Source organism: Lissotriton vulgaris, chromosome 3_1 (assembly GCF_964263255.1).
Source record: "Lissotriton vulgaris chromosome 3_1, aLisVul1.2, whole genome shotgun sequence".
NCBI lineage: Eukaryota > Metazoa > Chordata > Amphibia > Caudata > Salamandridae > Lissotriton > Lissotriton vulgaris.
This window is the reverse complement of record NC_141689.1, coordinates 2,001,136,405-2,001,162,147: the sequence shown is the minus strand read 5'-3', so window position 1 is coordinate 2,001,162,147 and position 25,743 is coordinate 2,001,136,405. Positions and strand designations below refer to the sequence as shown.

Here is a 25,743-nt window from a genome sequence, read left to right as displayed (position 1 = left end):
GGAGGGGTAAAAATTAAGTTGGTGTTCTTAGCTGCATTTGTGGGTGCAGCCCAATCTTCCAGTAGAGTTTCAGCGGGAGCCCACAGAAGTCAAATGGTTAAGAACCGCTGATTTTTACCTTTCCTGGCCTCTTGGGTTGGAGGGTCGCTAGTGGTTGTTCGTCACCATAGTGATTTTGCAGAATTTGTTTGGCAAATATATTTAACTACTTTTCTACTCTAACACTATCCCTGTCTCTGAAGGTGGGGGTGGTTAGTCCTGTGAATGTAGGAGACGAGAAAACAAAAGGAGAGGACGTGTATATCTGGTGGCCAGCGCTTGTGTTGTGTTACTATAAGATGCATGAATGCGTCCTTTGGTCAGGCACATGATCCCGACTGTTAGCCCCTCGGCATGCATGCACTACATATAGTCAAGTGCTGTGTCCACCATCTGGCTTCAGAGCTTCACAAAACAGTTGGCTGATGAGAGTGCGGTGCCATTTCTTACCTATGAAGTATGAGAGAAGAATAGCCAGCAGCACCGAGACCCCTACTGCACAGAGTGCTGTACATTTCCAGCTACAGTACTTCGAAGACTTCTTGAATTTAAAAGCACTTCTTGATAAGGTGTTTCTAGGTAATGGTCGCGTGGGTGGGGAATAGACAGAGCCAGATGCCATTGTATATCCTGGTGTTGCCGTGCTGAACAATGGTGTTGTACCTGTTCCTGTCTTGAAAAGGAAATGCCTGTGGAGAGAAAATAAAGTACATCAGCTTCAGTAATAGAGTTAATCACAGTAATCCATGGCAGATAACTGGTTTCGACTTTAGTTGCAACATTTGTCTTGAGTTGACTAACATTTGTATGACAGCCCTAGATCTGGGATTGAAGTCAGTGTCTTACTGTGGATATTTTACTTGACAGTAAGACTGGTTAATGGAAGAATATTGTCAAACTAACAGTGGATGATGGGTATGCGGTCTGCTGCTTCGAAAGTCTGACAGGTACAAAGCTAATGGGTAGTGCACCACATAAAGTCGTGAAAACATTATGTCTCCACAAAACTGTCACAATTTATTTTCTGTTTCCAAAACTGGTTTCAATTGAAAATTGACTTTTTAAAGCATTTGATAATATATGTTGTAAAAAAAATTATATTTTCTATACTCCGCAAACATCAAATGAACAAAATTAATTTGATTTATTTTGTAAAAGATAATGTCTCAATTAACACATTCATTACGTTGATGTGAGTGAGTTTTCCTTGTTCACATCATTAAAATGAAAGTTCAGACCGACAAGTGTTTCTTGTGGGTATAAGTCGTGAAGAACCTACTGTAAGAAAAATCGAGCGCCTCGGAAGTTGTTTTTGAAAAAACTTATTTTACTTAGAGAAATTGCCAGGAAATGTATTTTTACTAAAGACTCCACACATTGAGTTTCCTGCTTTGAACTATTGTCCATGTTATTCCCCTCTGGCCTTACTCTTGGATTCTGCAGTCCTTCGAGTTCCCATCATTTTTATGCTCATAAAATATCATTTCTAATGATGTTTAATAGGTTTAAACACTTCTTGAGCCCCTAACCAATCAATGGTTGCTAGGCAGCTGTGAAGTGCTAATTGGGGGAGTTAGGATAAATGCCTTGACATGGCAGGCCGGGTTTATGCAGTTCCTTCGGGTATGCTTTTCATCATTCAGACTGCAACAACTGTGCTGCTTAACGTGTCGTGCTAAAGCGCATGAGATGGCAAATCAAATACTTTATTGAATGATGACAACAAGTTCAGTTTTGCAGTAAGTTAGCACGTGCTAGCATCAAAGGATATACATACTGCGATTAGCTGCAGCCAAGACCCTGCTTTTAGAAAGTGGATGGACTCTGCTTTTAATCCGTTGCATGCTTGTGACGGAACCGTTCCGTCACAAGCCTCGGGTGAGCTGGGCTTGTGACGGAACGGTTCCGTCACGGCCCGCTCGCCGCGCCTGCACGCCGTGAAATTCGCGCCTGCGCTGACGAATTAATGGGCGGGCGGGTTCGTGACGGAACCGTTCCGTCACAAGCACAGCTCACCCGCGAGCCGTGACGGAGCGGTTCCGTCACAAGCACGGAACCGCCGCGCGGCCACCCCAACCCCTTAGCGCTGTGGCAGAATAGCCGCCGCAGCAAAGGGGTTAAGGAGCCCACCACTGCATTGCACCACGCATGAAACGTTACATCCTGGTTTCAGCTAGAGGTGTGCCCCCCTTAGCCATTTGGCTGAGGGAGCAGTGCAGCGAGGAAGTGTATTGCTAGCCAAAGAAGGGACAGCTAGTAAAATGTACAACAGAGACTATGCACAGATGTCCTATTTCATCGCCGGCATACAATGCCTCAAAGTACTCTATTATAGAGAAAAACAAAGTTACAACTTTGCTTCCCAAATTAATGTAGGGAGTGACAGGGTCGGATTGGTAATGTGGGCACTCGGGAAATGTCCGAAGGGCCGGTAGCCGAGTTTCAGCTGTGGGCTGCTTTTTCGGGCAGCCTGGGGGCTGTCTGTGCTCTTAAGATGCAGCCAGCGCCCCAGTGAGAGCCCGAGAGGCCTTTCGAGAGGCAGATGGGCTGAGGTATAACTCCCTTTCTCTCTCTGGGCCGGACCATTACTGTATGCTGATTAAGTGGGGGCAGGGGGCCTGATCAGAAGTGGTCTCACTTGCATTCATGTGTGGCACTAATATGTGCATTTTTAAAAAATCTAAGTGAAGTTAATAAAACATGCTCTTCACCCCCTTTCTTTGCATAAAACTTTGCTGAAGTAGTGCTTTGCGGAAAGGCATTATGCAAATGTGGGCCACTTTTTTTTTGGGTGTGCCCGGGATGATTTTTGATCCCAATCCAACCCTGGGGAGTGATGCATCGTGGACCCTAAAGCAAGTACAGGAAATGGGACCTTAATGTGGGCCTCTCCTAGACTAGTAAAAACCGTAATTGGTGGGCTATTCTATTCTATAGGAATGTATGGCTACCCAATAAGGGCCTCCCAGCGCTAACCAGATTAAGTAAAATATGCTATTTCCAGGAAGTTAGGAAATAAATGATTTTAACACCCTTCTGAATTTTGCTTCATACTCTGTTTTCCTTAAATTCTCAGGGAGAGCCCTCCACAGCTTGGGGACCAGGAACACAAATTAGGGCACTCCCACTCTTGGATTTCCTGATCCTGGGAACTTCGAGCAATTGTTGGCTGGTGGAAGGAAACGATCTAGTGGGGTCGTAAGGGGTGACACATTTCTGAGTCAGTCTGAATGAATGAATACGCTTTTGTAGAGCGCATGGCTACCCTTAGGCATCCCAGCGCTATTAGACCAGAGTGCTTCCCTAGACCCTCAGTTGAATAAAAGTGTCTTCAGTTGCTTCCTAAAAGCAAGATGGTCACCTATATGCCTGATGTTATCTGGCAATTTGTTCCAGCATTTGGCAGCCTGAAAGGAGAGCTGACGACCTCCCATTCGGGCTCGCTTCACCCTAGGTACTACAAGCAGATTGCGCTGATTAGATCTTAATGATCTGCAGGATTGATGACAGCGAAACAGAGGGTGAAGGATAGTAGGACCGCCATTCCAGATGGACTTGTGTGCCATACACATGATTTTAAACGTGATTCTCTCATGAATCGGCAGCCAATGGAGAAGCCTTTCTGTGACCCTTTTGGTACATCGCTCAATGACCCATGCACAGTACCTTAAAATTGATTATTTTAGTCACTGGTAACCAGTGCAGGTTGGCCAGCGCTGCAGTTACAGAATGGCATCGATGCATTTTCAGCAACATACGAGCTGGAGCATTTTGAATAACTTGCAGTCTTTTTATAACTGACTTGGGGCTAGCCAGGTACAGGGAGTTGCCTATTCTAGTCGAGATAAGACTAATCCTTGCACCACGATCCTTCTCGAGGATTCTGGTAGCGAGCCCAGTATCTTTCCCAAAGGCCTTAACAGGCCAAAGCAATTCAATGCCATTTTTTTGCTCGATTTGATATTGACAGCTTGTTATCAAGCAATACCCCAGACTCTTGACTTCAGATTTAGGATAGGTTGATTGCCAAGAACGTGAGGCCAATGTAAATCTAGCCACCTCCCTGGTTTGGGTCCCACCACCATCACCTCTGTTTTATACCCATTTCGTTTTAAATTGCTTGCTGCCATCCAATCTACCACTTCCTCACAGCAGTGTTAAGATGGTGAGATGTTTTATCAGTTTGACTGGAGAGGGAGATGATGATCTGGGTGTCATCAGCATATGATATTGAAGAGAAACCATAATCATGGATAATTTCAGATATGGTCTCTTCCGATCCATGAGACATGGTGCCACTGCACATTCTGCATTAAACGCAGATCTGCAACTGACTGTGGCTGGGTTTGTGTCTGCAGGAGCCTAACACCTGCTGCTGCTGCATTGGGCATCATTTTGACTTCGCTGATTATTTATCAAAATGTGAGAGGCCAGATTCTTTTGTTTGCCTTTCATGCAACAACACTTCTGGCACATAGTTGTAAAATACATTTTCATACATCCCCAGGAAAGAATTGTGCATTTAATTGAAATTCAACAAAGGTTTTTTTAAAGATAGTCTTTCAGGCTACACTCCTATATAGACCAGCACCATGAACGTTTTAATGGTTAGATTGATATCTTCGGCAATCCCAAGAAATGTATGTGAGGTGTTCACTGAAAGCGGGTGTTACACATTTCTAACATGGCCAACATGTGACTACATATAGTACACATCTTAAACCATTACATGCACCACTTGCCTTGCAGAATGACACTCAATTTTCTTCACTGAATTAGCATAATCACGAAAGTGGTTCTAAGCCCATGTAAGAAAGTTGTCTTGCATTATATGATCATAAAGAGTCAAAGCATCACTAATGATCTTTGCAAAGTCTAAATACTTTCATTGTAGTATGATTAGTGGTGACTAGGAAGTTAGCTGCCCTTCTTCCCCCCTCAAAACATTGTAGGAGCATTAACATGGTTATGATTTGCTGTCTTGCATTTAGAAGACTTTATATGATAGTTAAACATTAGTGAAAAAGATGACGCAGGGAAATGACCTGCGATAGAAAAATCCAGCTGGAATTACTTACTAAGCTAATAAGAGAAACACAAATGAAAAAAAATAAGGACGTCGAGGCAACCATTCTAACCACAGCATTGTAAATTGGTCTCTGGCAGATAGATTTGCACTCATTATCTTTCTTAAAAATGGAATGCACGTGGGTGTGCACCTTCCTTGTTATCGGTGGGATGATATAAAACCAGTTGCAAAAGAAACAGTGCTTAGTCACCTCTTTTCCGCTACACCAGGTACAAAATAAAGAACAATGAAAATCATACTTCTTGAAATAATTAATCTGCAGTGCTGAGACAGCAGCAATCAGCTGCATATTTTTTATGCCTCCTATCGACCTGGGAATAAGTATATACATTTGTTTTGCTGATAACTCATAGGTCACAGGCTCGTAGAAAATGTACAAACACCTGAATGACTCACATACTGAATAATTAATGCCAGACCACTGTGTACCTGCTACCCCGGCTCTTAACCCGTTGGCTGCTGCCGTCGGCCAACGGTCGTCGCAAGCACTACCTCGGTAGTGCTGCACACGTCCGTTGGCCGACGCGGCCCCACCCGTTTCTTCGAACGTTCAGCACTGGCGCAGAACGTTCGAAGCAGCCAACGGGTTAAGGTGGGTTTGCACGTTTTACCGCGCACTTGGACAACATCTCCGTTTCAGATTTGGGACTTATTTTCAATCAAGAATAGAATAAGTGGCAGGAAAGTCATTGGCCAAGAAGTGATTTGAAAGCGTGGCCATGTCTGAAGAGAAAACAATACTAAATTGCTGGAGAAATGTAACCATTTGTCCTGTTGCACTCTTGGACTTAAGCCGTCAACACATCGCTGTGGTTCAACAAATGAAGCACAGAGCATCAAGCTAAGTTCAAGAACTAATGCAGGAAGCAGACATGATGCACAATAGTGCCATGTGTTAATAGCTGCACATCTTGGTCCTGCAGGCGTTTTGGTACTATGCCTTTATATACCAAAGAGCACCTTAAATGTGCCATATTGATGTAAAAACACAAGTAACAATATGGAAAAAACTTACTGTCTCATTTTGACTATCATGGTAGTAACACCCACAAAACCTTTAAGTTATACACCGTTATGAAGGTTATCAGGTCTTTATGTGCTTTATTATCACTTGAGGTACTAAAGGGTCAATAGTGTTTCTTATAATTGGTTTTGAACATCGAATTACTTCTGCACACACTATAGTTAACTGCATCACTTACATAATTGGTTCATAGTGAAAACCAGGCTCAAGAACCATTTGTGGCAGATTTTATACTTTCTGCAGAATAGAGAATAAGGCGTTTTGAGAGGAAAAGCTAAAGAGACCCAAAGATGGATAGGGGGATTTAAAATGAAAACGAAGTACATAGGTATGGTCTTGTCAAATTAGCACAAAGTCACTTTTGTGTTTATTTTTAATGCAAGCATATGCCACAAAATACTGCCTAAACATGGCGGCCATATGCTTACAAAATTAACCATTGGACAAAGTTTTAAATGAACAGTATGAGTGTATTATATACACATATATATATATATATATATATATATATACACACACCCCCCACACACACACACATGCACAGACTTATTACAGTGTCTGAAACAGTATCTTAGTAGTTCTGGATCAACCAAACTTAGTTGAAAAAGCATTTTTGGATTGTTAATGGCTTTGGTGCTATCTGACCACTCTGAACAACATTTTGGCACCTGGAGGACAATTTGCTGTCCGTTACAACACAAACTATAGACTGGATTTCCATTGAGGTCGGCATGAAAGTAGTTCACTCTGAAAGCGTACATCTATTCAGTAGTTTTTATGCATTTAAAAACCGTCAGGCAGGTAATGAAGAGTTACATTTAGACCTCATTTAGCTGCTAAAGTCGTGAACTATAAACCAGCTAGTTCTGTCAATCACATTTACATTTTTCAGAAGATGATAGCATAATAGACGCCAATAATCAACCTGTTTGCAGATTTGCAAACTCAACAAAATGCATGAATTCTGCGCCATAGTAAAAAAAAAACCAAAAATGACAGAGATAAAGGGAGGCATGATAACTGGTTCTAGGCACCAGAGGTGGGTAGATATAAACACAGAGGTGTGGAAAAATAGTTACAATGCAATTAATGTAGAGTGAATTTAAGAAGTTTTGGAAATTTACTTGCACACAGCTGCCTTTTGAAACTGCCACCATTTTACCAAATGTGTGAGTATTAGAGAATTCTTGATTTCTTGATTTAAAAGTATTTTAAAATTAGTTAAAAAAAAACAAAAAAAAATACCATGGTTAGATACCGGTACTTTGCAGAAGAGGTTGGAGGCAAGGTCTGGCCACAGACTAGGCCCTGTGGCATAACAGGTACTCACAAGTCAGACCCTGAAACAACATCTGCTACCTAAGGCCAGACATAGCAGGGGATACACTCATGGGTCATTAGGAAAGGGGCAAGTTCCAGGCACTGCATCCAAACACCACTGTGCAGAGTGGAAGGATTATGCAGCAGGGACAGGATGCAGTGATCGATGGCCCCGCCTATAACCTCTAATATTCCTTTAATAAAGCATCAACATTTACTGAAAAGGCACAATTAAAAGAGTCATGGTTTAGGTAGTGCAAACATTAAAACATCCACATGGGGCATGAGTTAAAACAGAGTAAAAGTGACAATGATTGAACATCAAAACCTGAAATGTACTAATTTGGTCTGTTACACAAACCATAACTCGGTTCGCCACCTTGAAAACTATAACTCGCCCCAAATATGAACTGCTCATAACCTCACATATGAAGTGACATATGCCATTGCAAAGATGTTGATGACATCAATTAGTGTTATGACATATCACCTTGCCATTTATAGGATATGTGTTGCTATCTGACGATCCAGTGATGCTCATTTCATCGATTTATTGGTATAATTATTTTGAATTCACATACAGGCAATTTGTTTTTTTTCAGTGAATATTACTGTGTATCTATCTATATATATATATATATATATATACATATATACACACACTGTATATTATTAGTATACATTTGAGTACATCAGGCTGCTAAGATACCCCACACTGTCTCTAGGTCAGACCTAAATAGAGCTCAGCAGGGAGTAATTAATCAATTACGCACAGCAACGGTTAATGGATGAGCCATTCATGGGTGCATAATGAAAGTATCAGTGATGCAATTTTTATAATGGAAATATACAATTATCTCTATTAAAATGAATAAAGATGTTCACAATTGCAGTAGACATTAGATGGAAAAACACAGTTGGCTTCAGATTGAAGACTGGCTAAAAGAGAAATACAGAGAGGCAGAGTGAATAATGTGAACAACAATGGTAAGTAAACATTTTTCCTACACCTATGCTGATGGAAAAAGCAGGACTGTAATAGTATTGACCCTCTCCAAAAATGCTGAATGTAAAGGTTTTAACAACTTTGTTACAAAATTCAGTTTTCGGACGACAGTGTCCTTTGAATGGTACACAGGAGTGTACCCCGATTCTAATTGCCAGACTACATGTAAAAGTGGTATCCTGACATTTTATTCTGGGCCCTGTATCCCAATAACCTAGTGTGTACACAGAGTCCTAGGCCTGTCCCTAGTAATTTACAGTCATCAACCACTGCTGTGACCTAGAGGAGTGCACACATCCTCTCAGTGCGCATAGGCCTATTCTCCATACTTGTGATGAGACACATAAATAGGTATCAGCAGTGTATTGAGATTTTGTGAATCAGTAGTTTAGCCAGACTTTTTTCCTTGATGTTTGTGTTAAGTGGGTGAATGTGCAGTGAGAGTGTACTACATGTATAATAGTAAGATTAATTTTGAGGTATGAGTCCATTTCTCCGAACAGTGAGATCTATTTTGGATAGTTTCTGCTTTAGCATGGCACAAGATGGAGGATGATAACATTTCTTCAGACAGTGGAAATGCACTGACTTAATTCCTGTGACTGGATGGTAGAAATCCAGACACTGGAGTGAGAGAGTATGGAAACATGGCTCACTTTCAAAACAAAATGGGGAACTTGTTATCAAAAGGCTGCTGATTTTTTGTGAACACAGCAATTTTGCAGATGGTACAGTGAGATTGTAGTCTCTGTTGTTCTATGTGAGGAAGTTTCTAGGCAGAGCCTGTACTTTTGTCTGGCACATATTTTTGCTTCAGTAATGTAGATGGCAGGCAGGCGAGGAGACCTCACATTTCATTCAGCCCTTGTTCTGGACACTACTGCTTGTAGCCAGTACTAATGCTACCTGCTGTGAGATCCATCACTCTGCACAAAAGCTGTATCCGTGGAGCAGCCTGACAATGATATTTGAAAAAGATCCAACACAAATTGGCCAGATTCTTTATTTCCTGCATAGTTACTTAAAACCATTGCAATATTGTTACATAAAATACAAAAATAAATTCACAAATTCATCAGTGTGTGTATCTAATTAAAACAAAATTTAAAACCCAGGGTTGGGAACATCTTTACCAGTATAAAATCCGAGATAATTGTAGGCGTAATATGAGACTTTGAGTGTCTTACTGCTATGAATTGCAGATACGTGTTATTTTAGTCAACTCATGGGTTTCTTTGCAGGTCGTCATGATTGTTTTGGTCTAGTTATCTCCGCTTGTTGTAAAGGTTAACCCTTTACTTCTGGCAATATGTTCTTATTGTCGTCTGGTTTAGGAACATATGCTTTTTAGTATTGTACAGCACAGGCCTTTTTCAGTTTCCCCTTACATGGGCATTTTTTGTTCAGCCAGCATAAGGAATTTGGCAAATCTACAATTTAGTTGTATATTTTCTGGATTGAAGCATGCTAACACCGCTTGTCTCCTGGTACGAATGCCTTTCTGTCTGAAGGGTTCTTTGAGAAGCTGATTCCGTGCTTGGCGCAGGTCCTTGCATAAGCAAATTAAGTGTAATATGTCGCCTCGTTTGGTGTTGCACAATGTGCACAACTCTTGTGTTAGTGACCTTTGCCATGGTGGAAGATTCTGAGCGCATGGAAGGATTCCCATCCTGTGCCTCAGAAAGTTCATTTTTATGGACTTCGAGTAGCCCTGGTTGAAATACAATTGTAGCGCCAATGTTTTATAGGAGTTAAGGGTCATCCAGGCGTGTGATCTGTTTGAGAAGGTTGCTTTGGCTTCCACCAAAGAGATTTGTTTTAAGGTTTTACAGACCAGTTTTTTTTAAATTGGGATAGCCGATTTGTGCATTCCAGAGTTCTGTAGGTTGGGTAGATTCTAGGGCTAGCTGTAGGTAGCTTCTGGCTTGGGAGTGCTCCCTATGCTGTATGTCCTGCCACAGCAGATAGTTTAGCGTATTTGTAGTGGCACTTCTGATCCTGTGCAAGCAGATGATATACGCACCATGCCTAGCTAGATCTTGTCGTAGGAGACCAAACTCCAGCCTTATTTAAGCAGGTGATGTGTAGGATGGAAGGCTGAACAAGATTCTATAGGCCTTGACCTGTGTGCTTTCCAGCTCCTTTGCATCTCTTCCTGGCATTGCCTCACTGCCATTGGTAATTGAGGGGAGTAGTTTTGCCCGGACTACTTTTGAAAGCAGAGTCAGGGTGGTCCCCGTCAGTTTACTTGCAAGATTTTTCATTGTTAAGGCAATCCGCAAACCTTTCCTTCTAGCTTCCTCTTTCTGACGCCTAAACGTCCCATCCTTTTCGAATGTCACACCAAGGTACTTGTATTCTTAAACTGGGACAAGTTTTGTACCGCCAAGGAACCAGCTTTTTTGGAGGTTCTTTTTATAGTTTATTGACATTGTCTGTGTCTTGCTCAAGTTTATTTTTAGGTTGTTTTCTCAGGCGTAGTTCTGCATTTCCGTCAGTAGATGCTGGAGACCAATATGCGTATTGCTGAGCAAAACTAAGTCGTCGGCGTACATGAGATTGGACAATGTTTTCCCTCCAATCCTTGGTGAATGGGAATTGCAGGCATTGAGCGCCTTAGGAAGTTCAGCCATAAACAGATTAAACAGGGTCGGGGCAAGCACACAGCCCTGTTTCAGACCCTTTGTTGTGGGCACCTTTGCGGAGATGTGTGTGCCGCCACTTAATTTCACCTAGACCCAGGTATCCATGTGCAGAAGTTTTAGCATGTTTAAAGTGTGCCGAGGTATGCCCCATTGTGCCAGTTTTCCCCATAATCTACCCCTGTCTACGTTATTGAAGGCAGTGCTTAAGTCAATATAACACAAATTGGTTCTAAAGCATTAGTGGAAACACATTCCCTGTGCATATAAGTGGAATGAAAATCACCCATGATACCCATCTAACTATATAATACTACATTATGCTGTGTTATTAAAGTACCTTATTTTACTAAGAAAAGCACCAGGCAAGATAAGGCAATATATTTTTGATTGGTTGTGAAAGTTCCCCACTCTACCTCCTTGACAAGCCTCTGACTGTTCGCTCTCACTACCCTGAAAGTCAAGCATGGAAAGGGAATACTTGACAAAATTACTATAGCCATAGTAGCACAGACCCCAGGACACCAGTGTCAACATGCCATCAAGCACCATGGTGTGAGCCCATCAGCCCGTGGTTGTACTTTGGCCCCTCAAACGGGGTCTGACATTCAGCAATGCAAACTTGTAAGTGTAATCATTCTTATATTTTGACGTTATAGAAATTGGGTTGTAGATTGACTGCGGTATGAGCACTAGTCAAGCAACAACCACAATCCTAGTCAGGATAAGAAGGCAAACGATAAATTAACCTGTGCTCACTCTCTAGTAGCATGGCACACAGCAGTCACACTTAACTTAGACGAAGGGCCACTGGACTTATGCAGCAGGAAGAAGTCAAATTATGTGGCACGGTTGAGCAAATTATGTGGCAAGAAATAGCTAAATATGTAGCGTAATGCGGCACATTTTTAATAGTATTACCTCATTATTTTGTACTTTTTACACTTGTTAACACTGCCTGGGCAAAGGGTGTACCTCATTAGAACCAGTTTAATACCCAAATATAGCAATAAGCATCAGAAAGGTGACCAATCAACCTTTGCAAAAGGCCTTCCACTGCACGGCAACACGTGCTGCTACGTTTTTAGTAATCTTAGAACCATTGAACTAGAAACATAATACATTTTGCTATACTTTGAGGGTTATGCAGCAGATGATGGCTTATGTGGCAGGTGTGGCAAATCTATAATTATGTGAAAATCGCCACACAATCGAACAATTCCAGTGGCCCTGCCTAGTAGAGGCAATGTGTATGTGTAAAGTATTTGTGCAACACTTCAAAAAGTACAAAAGTGAAAACACCACATAAAATGATTCCACTACGTGTTAGAAAAATAGAGCATAATTTAATAAATAAAACAAGACGATCGCAGCTAAAATCCAATTAGGATAACTTAAGGTAGAATTTCTAAAGCATAAACTATAAAATAGTGCTTAGAAGCAATAAGCACTTACTTGGGACATCTGGTCACACAGACAGGGACAAAGTCATAAGTTCAGACCGACCACGATAGAGGGGGGATCGGATACAGGGACCCAGTGAGGCCCACTTAACAAAAGTGCCTTGATCCTGGCTGAGTCAGCGTTGAAGATGTGGAGTGCTGCCGAAGCAGTGTGCCGGTGTTGATCCATGCAGTGGCAGGGATGCACTGGCTCTGATCCGCGCAGAAGCAGTGATGCATCTGCTCCAATGAGCAAATAGCTTTGATGTAGATATTTCCCATGATCGTCGAGGATGGTGTTGGCAGGGATGAGAAGGCCTTGCATCAGGCAGAGCGTCACACAGTGGTGGTTCCAAAGGGAATGCTTTGGGCCCAGCCAAGCATAAGAGGCGATGCACTGGTTCTGGTCCAGGCGACAGGGGTGATACACTGGTTCTGAATCATATAGCAGGGGTGGTGCACTGGTTCTGATCACACAGCATGGGTGATGCACCAGTTCGCCACAGGATGCATGGATTTTGCTAGAGAAAGCATCATACACCTACTTCCAAGGGTCCAGGATTGGGGTGGCATAGTTTGGCATGGCAAAGTCCAGCTGCAGAAGCAGGTATGTCCCTGAGACTTCAGATTAGGAGGCCAGCTGGTTAGCCCTTGAAGTCACTCTGAGTTTAAGTGATGCAAGTCCAGTCCTTCTCACCCAGGCAGTGGAACAGCAGGCAGCAGGGCGGCATAGCAAGGCAGGTGTCCAGAAAAGCAGCAATCCAGCAGAATGGCAGTCCTTCAGCAGCACAGCAGTCCTTCTTCCTGGCAGAATCTTCACAGGTCCTGAAGTGTACGGATGTGGTGGGCTCTGAGGTCTAGTACTTCTGCCCAGTTGTGCCTTTGAAGTGTGGGTGACTTCAAAGAGATACCTTTGATGTGCACAGAGTTCCTCCCTTCCGGTCCTGGCTCCAGACTCACTACAGGGGGGTATGCAGCAATTTGTGTGAGGACAGGACACACCCTACTCAGGTGTAAGCGAGGTTGGTTCCAGCTCCTCCCTCTCATCCTGTCAGGGTGGCTCATCACGTCACACCTAAGATCCCATTGTGTGTGGCTTTCTAGAGTGAATACACAGAGCTCAGATGCCACCCTCCACAGATGTGTATCAGAAACAGGCAGCCGACATTATGTTGCTAAAGTAAGAAAATACCACCTTTCTAAAAGTGACATTTTCGGAATTGCAAATTAAAATCCGACTTCACCATAAATTGTTATTTTTAAATTGTGAGTCCAGAGACACCAAGCTTGAAAAGTCACTCTCTTCACGATTAGGATTTACACTTAAAAATGTAATAAGTAAATCCCAATGTTATCCTATGAGGGAGATATGCTTGCAGTAGTGAAAAACGAATTTGAGAGTTTTTCACTACCAGGCCTTGTAAAGTACATGTACTACCTTTTAAATACAGTGCATCCTGCCCTATGAGTTGACAAGGGCCTACATTAGGGGTGACTTACATGCAAACAAAGGGAAGGGTTGGGCCTGGTAAGAGGTTTACTTAGTCAGGTCGAAATGGCAGTATAACTGCACACACAGGTTCTGAAATGGCAGGCCTGAGCCAAGGTTAGATGTCCACTATTAACATTTAACTACAGGCCCTGGGAACATATAGTGCACTTTACTAGGGACTTATAAGATCAATTAAAAATCTGTCAATTAGGAATGAGCCAATGTTAAGGGGAAGAGCACAAGCACTTTGATAATGAATAGCAGTGTTATAGTGCACAGAGTCCTAGGGTCGGCTAAAACAAATTCACAAAAGTGGAGGAGGAAGGCAAAGAATTGGGGGGCAGGGGGGAGACTACCCTAAAGCTGTCAGGTCTAACATGAAGCATATGTGTGCATAGGGCAATGTCCTGACCGGGTCTTCTAGTCCCTTATAGCACAGCCCATGTCATGCATTCCATTCACTGTTTTAAATTTATTATCAGTAAAGTTACCAGATTTCACGGTTTCATTATGTTTTCCATATTTGAATATACATCAAGAATCTCACTTTATGAAGGCCAACTTCTATTTACTTTGGAATCTGAGCTATAATGTACAATGGAAGATGTTTTTTCAAAATGTATCAGTATTTCATGATCTTGTTGAAAATTAGTACACGGCTAACAGTACTAGTACACTTATGCACCCCTACTTTGACCACAAACATGCTTAAGAAACAGAGTGGAATTTACCAGCTGAAGGTCAATGGAAGTGTATCCTCCACCCTGATAGGATATGAACTTGTGACTGCTCGACCGTAAAAATGGAGGAACATTCGCAATTAGTCTGTCCTTGCAATGTCCATTTGAGATTATTGTGGGAAAAAGTGTACTTAAGAGACATGACATAGCAGGTGCTGGATCTTGTTTGTCTCTATGCAACAGCACCAGAAGTATTCTGGTGCAAGATTCTAAAAACGGAGCGATTTTTTAAAACCTAGGTGCAATATTTTGTACAACTTTCACTGCAAAACTTTTGCCTAATAAAACAAATACTTATGATTCACATTGTATGTCCCTTAGGTTACAATTCATAAAATTTTTCATAAATAACATAATTATGTATATGGCAACAAACAAAAAACTAAATGTGTATTTGCTACAGTAAATGTCTTGTGATTCCCTAGATTTAGAAAAAACTGTTGTCCACTTTTTCTCTTTAGCGTGGCAGATAAACTACTGTTCCTCTCATTATGTCTCACAATATTATTTTCTTAGTAAAGAAAGGTTGTCAGAAGGCACTAGTCTTATGGTGGAAAGGAATATGCCATCCAGTTAAAGTGGTGGTACACCACGAATAACACAGGAAGATGCCAGAGATTCAGAATGTAGCAGCAATATTGTTTCAATGCCTGCTCTGTGACATTCATCGGAGTTCCTTATCCAATGGAAATCTTAGGCTTGACACCCAAAATGAACAGCTGTGGCATGCCTGTGTTTATAGATACCTTAATGAGTGGTGACCTGCAGGGCATTTGGACTTAACCAATGTGCAACTATGTGCAAAACATCTTCATGATACACACCTGTTTTCATATCAGACGATTGAATCTGTTGAATGATTGAACTCTTGTTCTCAATGGCATTAGCACGCATACATATCATTGATGCAAACATCTCAATTAAGTGAGCTGAATGGGCACAAAGTTTGAGCACCAATTTTGATAATGCTGCAAAAGGAATGCCAACAGAATTGATCACTGGCAACTGACATTTAACTACACAGTATGAAAATAAATTGATTTTTTTGCTGTGTATCAGCGCGGTTCGGTCATTACTAAGACCGCTAGTGCTCTCAGCAGTCTGGGAAGTGTCCGAATGTATGGTCCTTGAATACCTCACTCAATGCAGCTGTGGTAGTCGGGTATCATTTGGTCTGATTGGTATTCGGTGATGCTTCTATGGGTTTACTGGGGGGGACCACTCTGCTATCTTATTGTATCTTAGAATGTAGTGGATCACGGGTGTGTTTTTTTAAATCTACGCGTGGTAACCAAAGTACTTGGCCATTTGTCTCCTTCCTCTAATGGATTTTCTGTTCATTGCTTGGTGTGTTGTTTCTTTAGTTTGTGTTAAGATACATCATCTAGCCACCTGTATTACTTTAGTGCTGTGTTTCACTACAAGCATAGCTTACTTTAGTAAAATGTTTGGCAAGTGAAATATAGCCGACAGCAGAGTAGACATATTCAAGGCTTTGAAGACACAAAATTACACATCCATGTTGAGTCTCTCTATCGAGGGAGACTGAAAAATCAGCTACCGCACCCCGCTACTGCGCATATGCCATTTTCCAGGCGACCGCTTGCAAAAAGACTTGCTTCGGACTAAGGCTACCAATTCTCGTACAGCAGCTAGAAAGCCGGTTCTTAGCCACACAGATAAATGCAGGACTCGTGGCGCCTCCCAATCCTAGAGATATAGCTCTTGATACAGAGGTTAATGAGACAGGCCCCATTCTGACAGTCATTCGGTAAGACACCGGGGCCCAGGAGGCTTAGACCGTGGGTGTTAGTGGAAGACGGATGGGGTGGCGATAATATAAATAAAATCAATACAGGTCGCAGTGTCCTTTGCGATGAGGGTGTGATTCATACGCTGTGCGCTTTCTATGAGACACAGCATTATTTACAATGTTCCTTTGTTTAGAATGTTTCCAGGGCTCTTCATTTAGAGACATTACGGTTAGCTGATATTAATTTAGGTAACTCAGCAATGAAATCTACCTAGTTTGTGAGCCTTCAAAATGTTGCTGGCAGGGAGTACTGCCTGCTGTGAAAGTTGTCTAAAGATAATAGCGCATCAGCTCAAAAGCATAATAAATTGGAGAATACAACAGGCTATCAGCACGACCATAGTTTATCAGCCTCACTAACAATGCTGTCACAGCTGAGACGACTGCACAGGTTTTCTTCCGCAGTTGTGTGCAAAGCTTGAGAGTTACATTTGATTGCACTGTTGCTTAACATCACAATTTTCATAAAATTGCCACTACCTTGGAGCATATCAAACAGGCCACTGTTGTAGGAAAGAAAGCTACATTTACAACACATTTACTATGCAAAGATGAGACATTAGGTGTAGAGATTTTCCACTGCATGTAAATACCATGTCATAGAACTGTAGACAGCAGGCATGTTTGTTGTTCTGTGTGAAGTACAACTTGCCAAAAATCCTAGTGATGAGGGCTATAGATGAACAGTACTTAACAACTAGAATTTAACATGGGAATAGCAAATCTTAGACAAAAGATACTCATAGTGGGCAGGGCCCATTCGTTGGGTGGGCAGACCCAAAAAACAAACTTCATAATTTGTTATAAACCGGTGTACGTTTGGCTTTAACCAAATACTGGGGGCACAGAACATGAAACCTTCCGTATCTTGGATTTAGCTACTGTGCATTACATAGAGACAAAAAAACTGAGCGCAAGTACAGTCGGACCACCAAGTATTTTATTTTACTTAACCAAAGTGACATATATATCCTCTGACCACAACGGGACTACTTCAAAGCCCAAATATATCAAAGAGTTCAAATTTGTGGACAGATCAGAATTTCCCAATTCGGTCACGGTAACCCGAAACAAACAGGAGGATGCTGCAAACGCAAAAACATCTTAGACATAGCTGTATTTTGACTACATTAAAAATGATTGCATACAGCAAAATGATCATGAAAGCAAAACACTAAAGCGCCTAGCAAAGGGTGAAACACAGACATGGCATAATTCAAGAGAGACTGCAGAAAATGAGTATGGCAATGACAGAGGCAGACCTGGTCTTGTATAAATCATAAGGAACCGTAATATTAATAAAACGTCAAGTGAGCAAAAAACACATAATTCCAAACAAATCAATTAAACTTCCAACCAGCTACAGAACAGTTCTTACAAATTTCAAAGTCCAACTACGTAGAACACCTTGGGTGTAACAGCAGTTTTGGAAAAACCTGAACCTCTTCTGGGAAAAAATATAACAGTCAAAGAAACCATGACAAACAAGCGTTAAACAGCACCTAGACATGTGATGCTGCCAACTAAACTGCAAGCAAAGATCGCATTTGATCAAGAGCAGGAATCAGACAATAAATGGTAAGCCCTGAAGACTGAAATGTTATGATTTATCGTTCAAACCATGCACAGTTGACTTGTATCACTGAGTTCTTTCACACTTTCATCCAGAGATCAAGATTATTAAATGCATCCATATAAGTATATATTACCATGGCCTCTGAAGTATGCTTTTGTCTCACCTGCTAAAGAAAACTAGTGCAAACTCACATGTGTGTACAAACTACATGTCAATCTCAAACCTTCAATACATAAGTAAAGTCCTGTGAAGCGACATGACGTGAGCATGTGGAACTTTCTAAACAACTATCATGCAATACTTTAGCCAAACAGGAGTGTTCAAAACAGAACTTGCTTGACATAATCGATGACTTGCTCATTGCACTGGAATAATACTACATGGATTTTGGTTGACTATCAATCAATCAGTAGATTTGCAGAGCGCTACTTGTCACCCATGAGGGGAACTAGGCACTGGCACTTGATTAGCCGAATAGCCAGGTTTTAAGGGGCTTTCAGACCTCTGGAAGAGATGGGAAGGTCCGGGATAAAAGAGTAGATCATTCTATGTCTTTGCTGCTAGGCAGGAGAAGGAGCAACCTCTGTAACTGTTACATCGGATTTTGGGGGTGAGAGTTAGAGAAAGGGACGTGGGGCAGAGTCGTCTGGTGGGCTAATTAGGACCTTGTATGCATGGGTCAGAATCTTGAATTGGCATCTTTTTTGTACAGGGAGCCAGTGGTGTTCCCTGAGGTCGGGTTGATGTGGGTTTATCTGGAGTGAACCGGGATGAGTCTGGCTGCGGCATTCTGTATGATCTGTAGTCATCGGAGGTGAGCTGTGATCCTTTTGTAGAGTGTTGCTGTAGTCCAGTCGAACGGAGATGAAGGCCTGGGTGATGGTGCATCTTGAAATTTGGGGTAGCCATTGGAACATCTTACGAAGCATGCAGAGGATCAAAAAGCAGGAAAAGGAAACAGAGTTGACAAGAGGCATCAATGTTAGCTTGTTGTCCAGAATGATGCCTAGGTTACTAGCGTGGTTGGAGGTGAAAGGGGGAACGGGAACGCTTACGTCCTTCTGGTGAGGAACAAGGCGATCCATCTGAGAGTGGCTCCTTGGATGCCTCAGTTGTGCAGCCTTGTGATGAGTGTTTGGAGGCAGACGGCATCTACTGAGAGGTCTAGGAGGATCAGAGTTGCAGTCTCTCCTTGGTCGAGTAGGTATCAGATGTCATCAGTAGCTGTGATGAGTGCTGTCTTGGTGCAATGGTTGCTGAGGAATCCAGATTGGGAGGAGTCGAGCAGGAAGTTCCATTCCAGATGTGAGGAGCGTATTTGATTGATGGCTTTTTCTAATACTTTGGCTCGGAATGAGAGCAGGGAGATTGGTTGGTAGTTGTTGATTGTGCTGGGGTCTGCCGAAGTTATTTTTTAGTAGGGCGATGACTTCTGTGTATTTTAGGACCTGGGGGAAGGTGGCTATGGCAATTGAGGTGTTGAACAAGGTGGTGAGTACATGGCTGATTTTGGCTTCCCCTAGGTTGAATATGTGGTGAAGGAATAGGTCTTTTGGGACCCCCGAATGCACTGAGGTGGTGTCATGTGGGGTGAACTGGCTCCATTCTGTAAGTCGGATGTCTGTGTTGGTAGCGGGTGGTTGTGTTGCTTTAAGAAGTTGGTCGCCTTGGGCTGGGGTATGAAGTTTCTGTAGATGTTGGCGATCTTGTCATGAAAAAGTTTGCAAGGTTGTCACATAGTTCCTGTGAGGGAGTAATGTTTGTTGCAGCTGAGGTGTTTGAGATTTCTTTGACGATGTTGAAGAATGAATTGCTGTTATTGGAGCTTGATTCCATGCATGCGGCTGAAGGCCTTTTTCTTCGATTCTCTCAGAGGGCTGTCTTGAAGATGGTCTTGTCAGTTATATCCTTGCTGGTGTGCCATCTCATTAACAGTTGTTTAAATTGTTGTTTAGTGGTTCTGATGCCTTCAGTGTATCAGTTAGCCTGTTAGGTGGACCTTTTGTGGGTGTTGTTGCCAATGGGAGTGGTGTAGTGGGCACAGCAGATGATCCAATTATTGAAGTTTCGGACGTTCTCGTCTAGGTTCTTGGAGGAGATAGGGTGAGTGGTGTTAAGGGTGTTGATCCATGTGCCCTTTGAGACTTTGTTCCAGCTGCCGTGGGGGCATTGGGCAGACTGGGGTAGAGGTCCGCGAGCTGGTGATATTGAAGTGGACAATAGAATGGCCGGTCCAGGTGAGTTCCGTGGTGTGGCTGTACCAGATGTGGTTGCTGGAGGTGAAGATGGGGTCTAGCATATGGCCTGCGGTGTGCGCAGGGTCGTGGTTGAGTTAAATGTTTCTCATTTTACTGAGGATGTCGGTAGTAGATGTGATTGTAGTTGTTGAGATGGAAGTAAAGGTCGCCAAGGAAAATTTCGTTGTTGGAGTCTTTGAGAGGGGGAGATGAAGACAGTTATGAGGTCACAGAAGGCTGGACATGGTGGTGAAGGCGGTAGGGGAGGGTGCCCCTGATGGTGGTTTTGCTTTCTGTTTGGAGTTGGAAGTTGAAGTTTTACCTGGCTAGGGTGATGCCTTTTGTGGTGGTGTATTTGATAGATTCCTTGTGTATGATAGCGATCCCTATGCCAGGCTTTTTGATGCAGTCGAAGTGGGTGATCTTGGATCCTTCGGGTATTGTGATGGCAATGTCGGGTGTGTAAATGGGGTTGAGCCAGGTCTCAGTAAGGACGAGGACGTCGGATGTGACAGTGGAGATGAGGTCTCAAATCTCTGTGGTGTGTTTGCATAGTGAGTATGTGTTGAAAAGGGCACATGCAAGTTGGTATTTTTGATCAAGTGGTGTTTGTGGTGTGTTCAGAGTCACAGCCTTTGAGAAAATGAAAAAAAATTAAGATACACACATTAAAGGGTTGCTTTATGTTCTCTGGTACAGCAGAAGAGTGGATTTAACGACTCCGCCACAGTCAACAACCTGGAATCAGCTCAGTCAAATGATCTACATGCATTTGTCGCTTACCCTATTCTCTGTTGCCACTACTGTTCCATGCATACATGATAGAGGTAAATGCGAGCCACAATCTCAATTTTTAGATGGACCATTTTGATGCATGATTTACCTGCATCTGGTAAAAGTTTCAAGGATCAGAAGCAACACCAATGCCTAACTCATGTATACTTCGGTTTGAAGGATACTGTTCTGCCTAAAATTCAAAACTTTAAACTTCTGTCTGCCATTCTCGAACTTTCAACAGCAGGTAGATTCTCAAAACAGACGCTCTGTGATTTCTGTCCTGTCTTTGAATTTAGGACAATCTCCAAAGATGATCTCATTTGCAATCAGAAAGATTATTGTTTTAATAGATGTTCCCCTCTAGTCGATACACGCCATGGCGTCAAAGAAGTGGCTAGTGTATAGCAAACCGAAGTATAACTTGATGCTCGATTAATAATAAACACATTGAGATTCCTGGCAGTGATGTTACGTAATTAAGGTTTTTTAAAGTACACTAATCACCTAAAAATGGTTGCTTTGTGTTCACTTTAACATGCAACAGAGTTTGCTATCAATTTGACGTTTATCATAACACATTTTTTTTAATTTTTTTCTAGAACTGTAGATGTTGTTCCACTTTCCTCATTTTTAATAGCAGACCAATCTACAAGGATGCAACTGAAACTAATACACCATCAGATAATGTAGTAACACTGCATTAGACAAACAACTGTCCTCTGTTCTTTTTGTGGTCAGAAAACTCCATCAACGTGTGAGTGTTGGCAGATTTTAAACCTCGGATTGTTCATGATGTTGAATTTCTCACACAGGAAATATGCACTACACTGCCACAATACGCTTGGTGGATCATTAAAAAACTCCAGATTCATGAGGTCTTAATACGGATCCCTGAATTCAGTAGCAGCCAACAGAGAACGTTTAGGCCACCATTATGTGGTTGCCCTTTTATTGCTCGAAGCATATTCCGGCTGCCGGATTTTGTGATCTCTTTAGATCGGTAGAAGTAGTTTAGAAGGATTAGCAGATCTACTGGCACTTTCTTCAAAAGTGGAATCATTAATGGCTTGCTTCATGCTGCATGGATTCATTTCAGTAAGCTGGTGAGGTGTTGATTAGTATTGTGATGTCTGTTGTAAGAGGAAGAAGGGATTGCTTCATGCAAGAAGCAGAGGAAGCCTCAAGAAGCACTTTAAAAGGTTTGGTTTTGCGAGCGCGGTTTCCGATGTTGGCTGAGCTGGTCTTACACGGTTGGAATTTATAACCTAGAGACTACTGTGGATGATAACAGTGAGCACTGAGCCTTGTTTGGCCCTAGTGTCACTACTATGTTTCTGCATTTAAAAAAGAGTAAAACCTTCCTCCGTTTGATAAGCTGTAAGTGTTCTCCTCTCCTGTTTCCAAGTTTTACCTTCATTCAGTAGAACACTACCTTCGTTAGAAAAGTGTCTATGTAGAAAACGGATGTTTTGCTCAGGTAAGTGGGGTAGTCTAGGTTTCAGAAGACAAAGCAAGACAAATATTACCGTAATGTTGGAGGTACTGATTGAAGCTGAAAGCTCCTACCCGAAGGAAGTGGGCTAAACAAATTTTTTTGGGGTGCCAGTCCCCTAAAAGCTGAATCCTGGTTGTTTTATTACATTATTTTGTGTGTTCTAGACATTCAAATACCCTTGCTAGGTCAGGATAGTCCGAAGAGCGGTTCTCTTCCGATCACATAGTTATCCTTTTTTTCAGAAAGAAAGAACTGTATGGCTGACAAAAGTCCAGCACCTCAGTTTCAAAGTAAGTCCAAATTTCTAGGTTTCAGAGCACAACAACGTCTCGAGCTTGCCACACCAAAGCCCCACTGTGAAGACAGATACAGGAATTTTTTTCAAAATGAAGACGGTGCACTACAAATCAGTCCAGAGAGCTCTAATTTTCAAAAATAGTCCTTTTTATTATATTTCAAAGTTCTTAAAAGGCCTCAGCCGACGCGTTTCGTTCCGAGTTGGAACTTCTTCAGGGCTCAGAAGATGGTGAATAAACGAGCAGTTGTAGGTGTAGAGGGAATCTCAATTGGTACATGGGTCCACCCCATGTGTCACACAACGCGACACTTGCTCTCCGTGGAGCGATCTTTGGGAAAATATATGTTTAATATGCAGAGTCCCAGAAAAAATATATTTTGGCGACCCTCTTCAAATCAGTGTATGATGAATATACAAAGGACAGAACCCCCTCCACAGGCACCAGTTTAATTTGAGGTAAAGTGTAGAGTGGGGGAAAGATCTGTGTCACCCTAAATGGGGGATCATCCAGCTTAAGGAAAATAAGGGCATATATAACCCCCGAAATTTAAGCAATGACACCTCCTTCCCTTAGGTGACGGGAGAGGCGTACCGGTGTCGTGCAAGTAGAAGCAGAGTTATCCCTGTTCGTGCACCAGCGACCAGTAAGCTCTCTAAAATGATAGAAAATCTAGAGGGATCATATCGGCTCCCTAGTTCATACTTGCTCAGTCATCACTTCTACAGGTGCACATAGGATTTGAATTCTTACGCAATGTATGACCAGGAGCAGGATACAAAGTGGCTAATGCAAAAAGTTGAATTGCTAGTGTCAAACAGCGGGTCCCAGGAGTAAGCAAGTCGCTGCCTGGTGCTTCTATCGGAATGGCAAAGCGATGAATTACATCCACTGTCGCATCACACTGCTCCCAGGCGCTGAAAACTCACTTGAGCATGGAGCCACAGCGCCTGTTCCATGACGAAGAGTGTCCCCTGATGGTTGTCACATAAAAGGAAGAGGAAGCCTCTAAACAAAAGCCTGCGCAGCTCTGTTGTAGGTGACTGATCATCTACTCCACAACATGTCCTTTGAAGCCGCTGTACATTAAATGCACAGGCAGAATCGGGGAAGAAACACAGTCAGAAAAAGAAGATCTTCTGTAAAACGTGAAGTCACATTTCCAACTTATTCTCTTACTTCAAAAACCCGTTCCAAGTGGATCTGGATGAAGCAAACAACAGCGGCGCCAAGAAAGAGGCGGAGAAAGCCAACAAATGACAAACAAATACCGTCTCTGCACTTGCCCCCTTCAATGAAAGAGAAGCGGCAAAGTGCTGATTTATTCATGGCACAGCCCCACGTCATCACATTACTGTCAGCTATCGCCCATCTGCGCCCGGGGAGTTAGAGGGATGGTTATCTCCGTACAACTGACACTCACGTCTCTTATCCCTTTATCTACGCAATGACAGCTGAGAAGAAAAATCACAGGGCGTCTAAATCGGACACAAAAAAGCTGAGCTTAGGTATACGCTAAAATAACTGACCGAGATAAAAACCAATCAGCACAAAGGCAGCGTCCTGGCCCAGATGAATGTATTAATGGAGCAGGAGCAGGGGTCGCTAAGGGGACCCGAAGGGAGACCTTCGCTGTGAGAGAGGGAAAAGCGGAGAACGCAGTGACGGGCCAAGTGAGAATGTTATTGAAACAACTTTGGAAGGAGGGGGCTAGCTGCTCCCCCTTTCGCCATCCTATTTCAGACTTGGAAGCGTCCACGTTTCAAGAATGGAAGAGCTCATTTGGGGTAACTAGGCGGGGGCGGACGCGCGGCCAGAAGGCTGGAAGTGATTTTTCACAGAAAACTGGGAGGATGTGTGAAACTGCGCCAGGCAGGAGTGGAGGAGGGGATGCGGTGGCAGAAAGCAATACTGTCCAAGGCAGACGAGCAAGAACGTCGATTTTCTGTGATTTGTATAAAGGAAAAAAAGGAAGGGTCACTGGTTAGAGAGAACGCAGTGAAAATGTGAATTTACATAGGTGAACATGTGAGTTTACATAGGTGAAATTGTGAGTTTACATAGGTGAAATTGTGAGTTTACATAAGTGAAATTGTGAGTTTACATAGGTGAAAATGTGAGTTTTCATAGGTGAAAATGTTAGTTTGCATAGGTGAACATGTGGGTTTACATAGGTGAAAATGTGAGTTTACATAGATCGAGTGGCATTCATCTGCTAAAAAAACGCCCCAACAACTTGTCAGTGGCTGCAAGAGTTATATACAAATGAAATTACAACACATTAAAATAATAATTACTGTCCCCCTCATGTGGTCAGTAACAGCTCTTAATTACCTGCCCCTACAATAATGGGCTGGGTTGCACACGAGGGCCAATATAGATGAGGCACCTGATTAGGAAACCATTGATGCCCAGCGGGCATGGGCGGTGAAGCTATTAGCACAACCATCCAAAGCATCCTGGGCACAGTGGGAAATGAAGCCCCCGACATGCAGCGCAACTTGGGTTGGCCCTCCCCCTCAGCGAAGGAAGGGACATCATGACAGTCACAGCAGCTTCTCTAGAGTGCAGGCAGGGCTGCAGGTCGGAGGACTCATGTCTCCACACAACTACGGTGTGCTGAAATGAGCACTCACTCCAGTTATGAAGTAAAAGTGAGCCGCCAGACTCTGAGTAGAGGGGTATTTAACAGTGCTTAATTTGAGCCGGTGGTTTCCGGTGCTCAGAACCGGCACCTAACTGTGAACACCGGCAC

At 42.6% G+C, this 25,743-nt stretch overlaps 1 protein-coding gene across 3 annotated transcripts in view; it reads right to left on the bottom strand.

The window, feature by feature from the left end:
* The window catches only part of TENM3 (teneurin transmembrane protein 3), a 1,290,943-nt gene that overhangs the window by 206,062 nt on the left and 1,059,138 nt on the right, over nt 1–25,743 (bottom strand). For all 3 annotated transcript variants that reach the window (XM_086962461.1, XM_086962463.1, XM_086962462.1), the window contains one exon: nt 490–728. In XM_086962461.1, the coding sequence (XP_086818587.1) occupies nt 490–728 (239 nt within the window). The remainder of the gene's footprint in view (nt 1–489; nt 729–25,743) is intronic.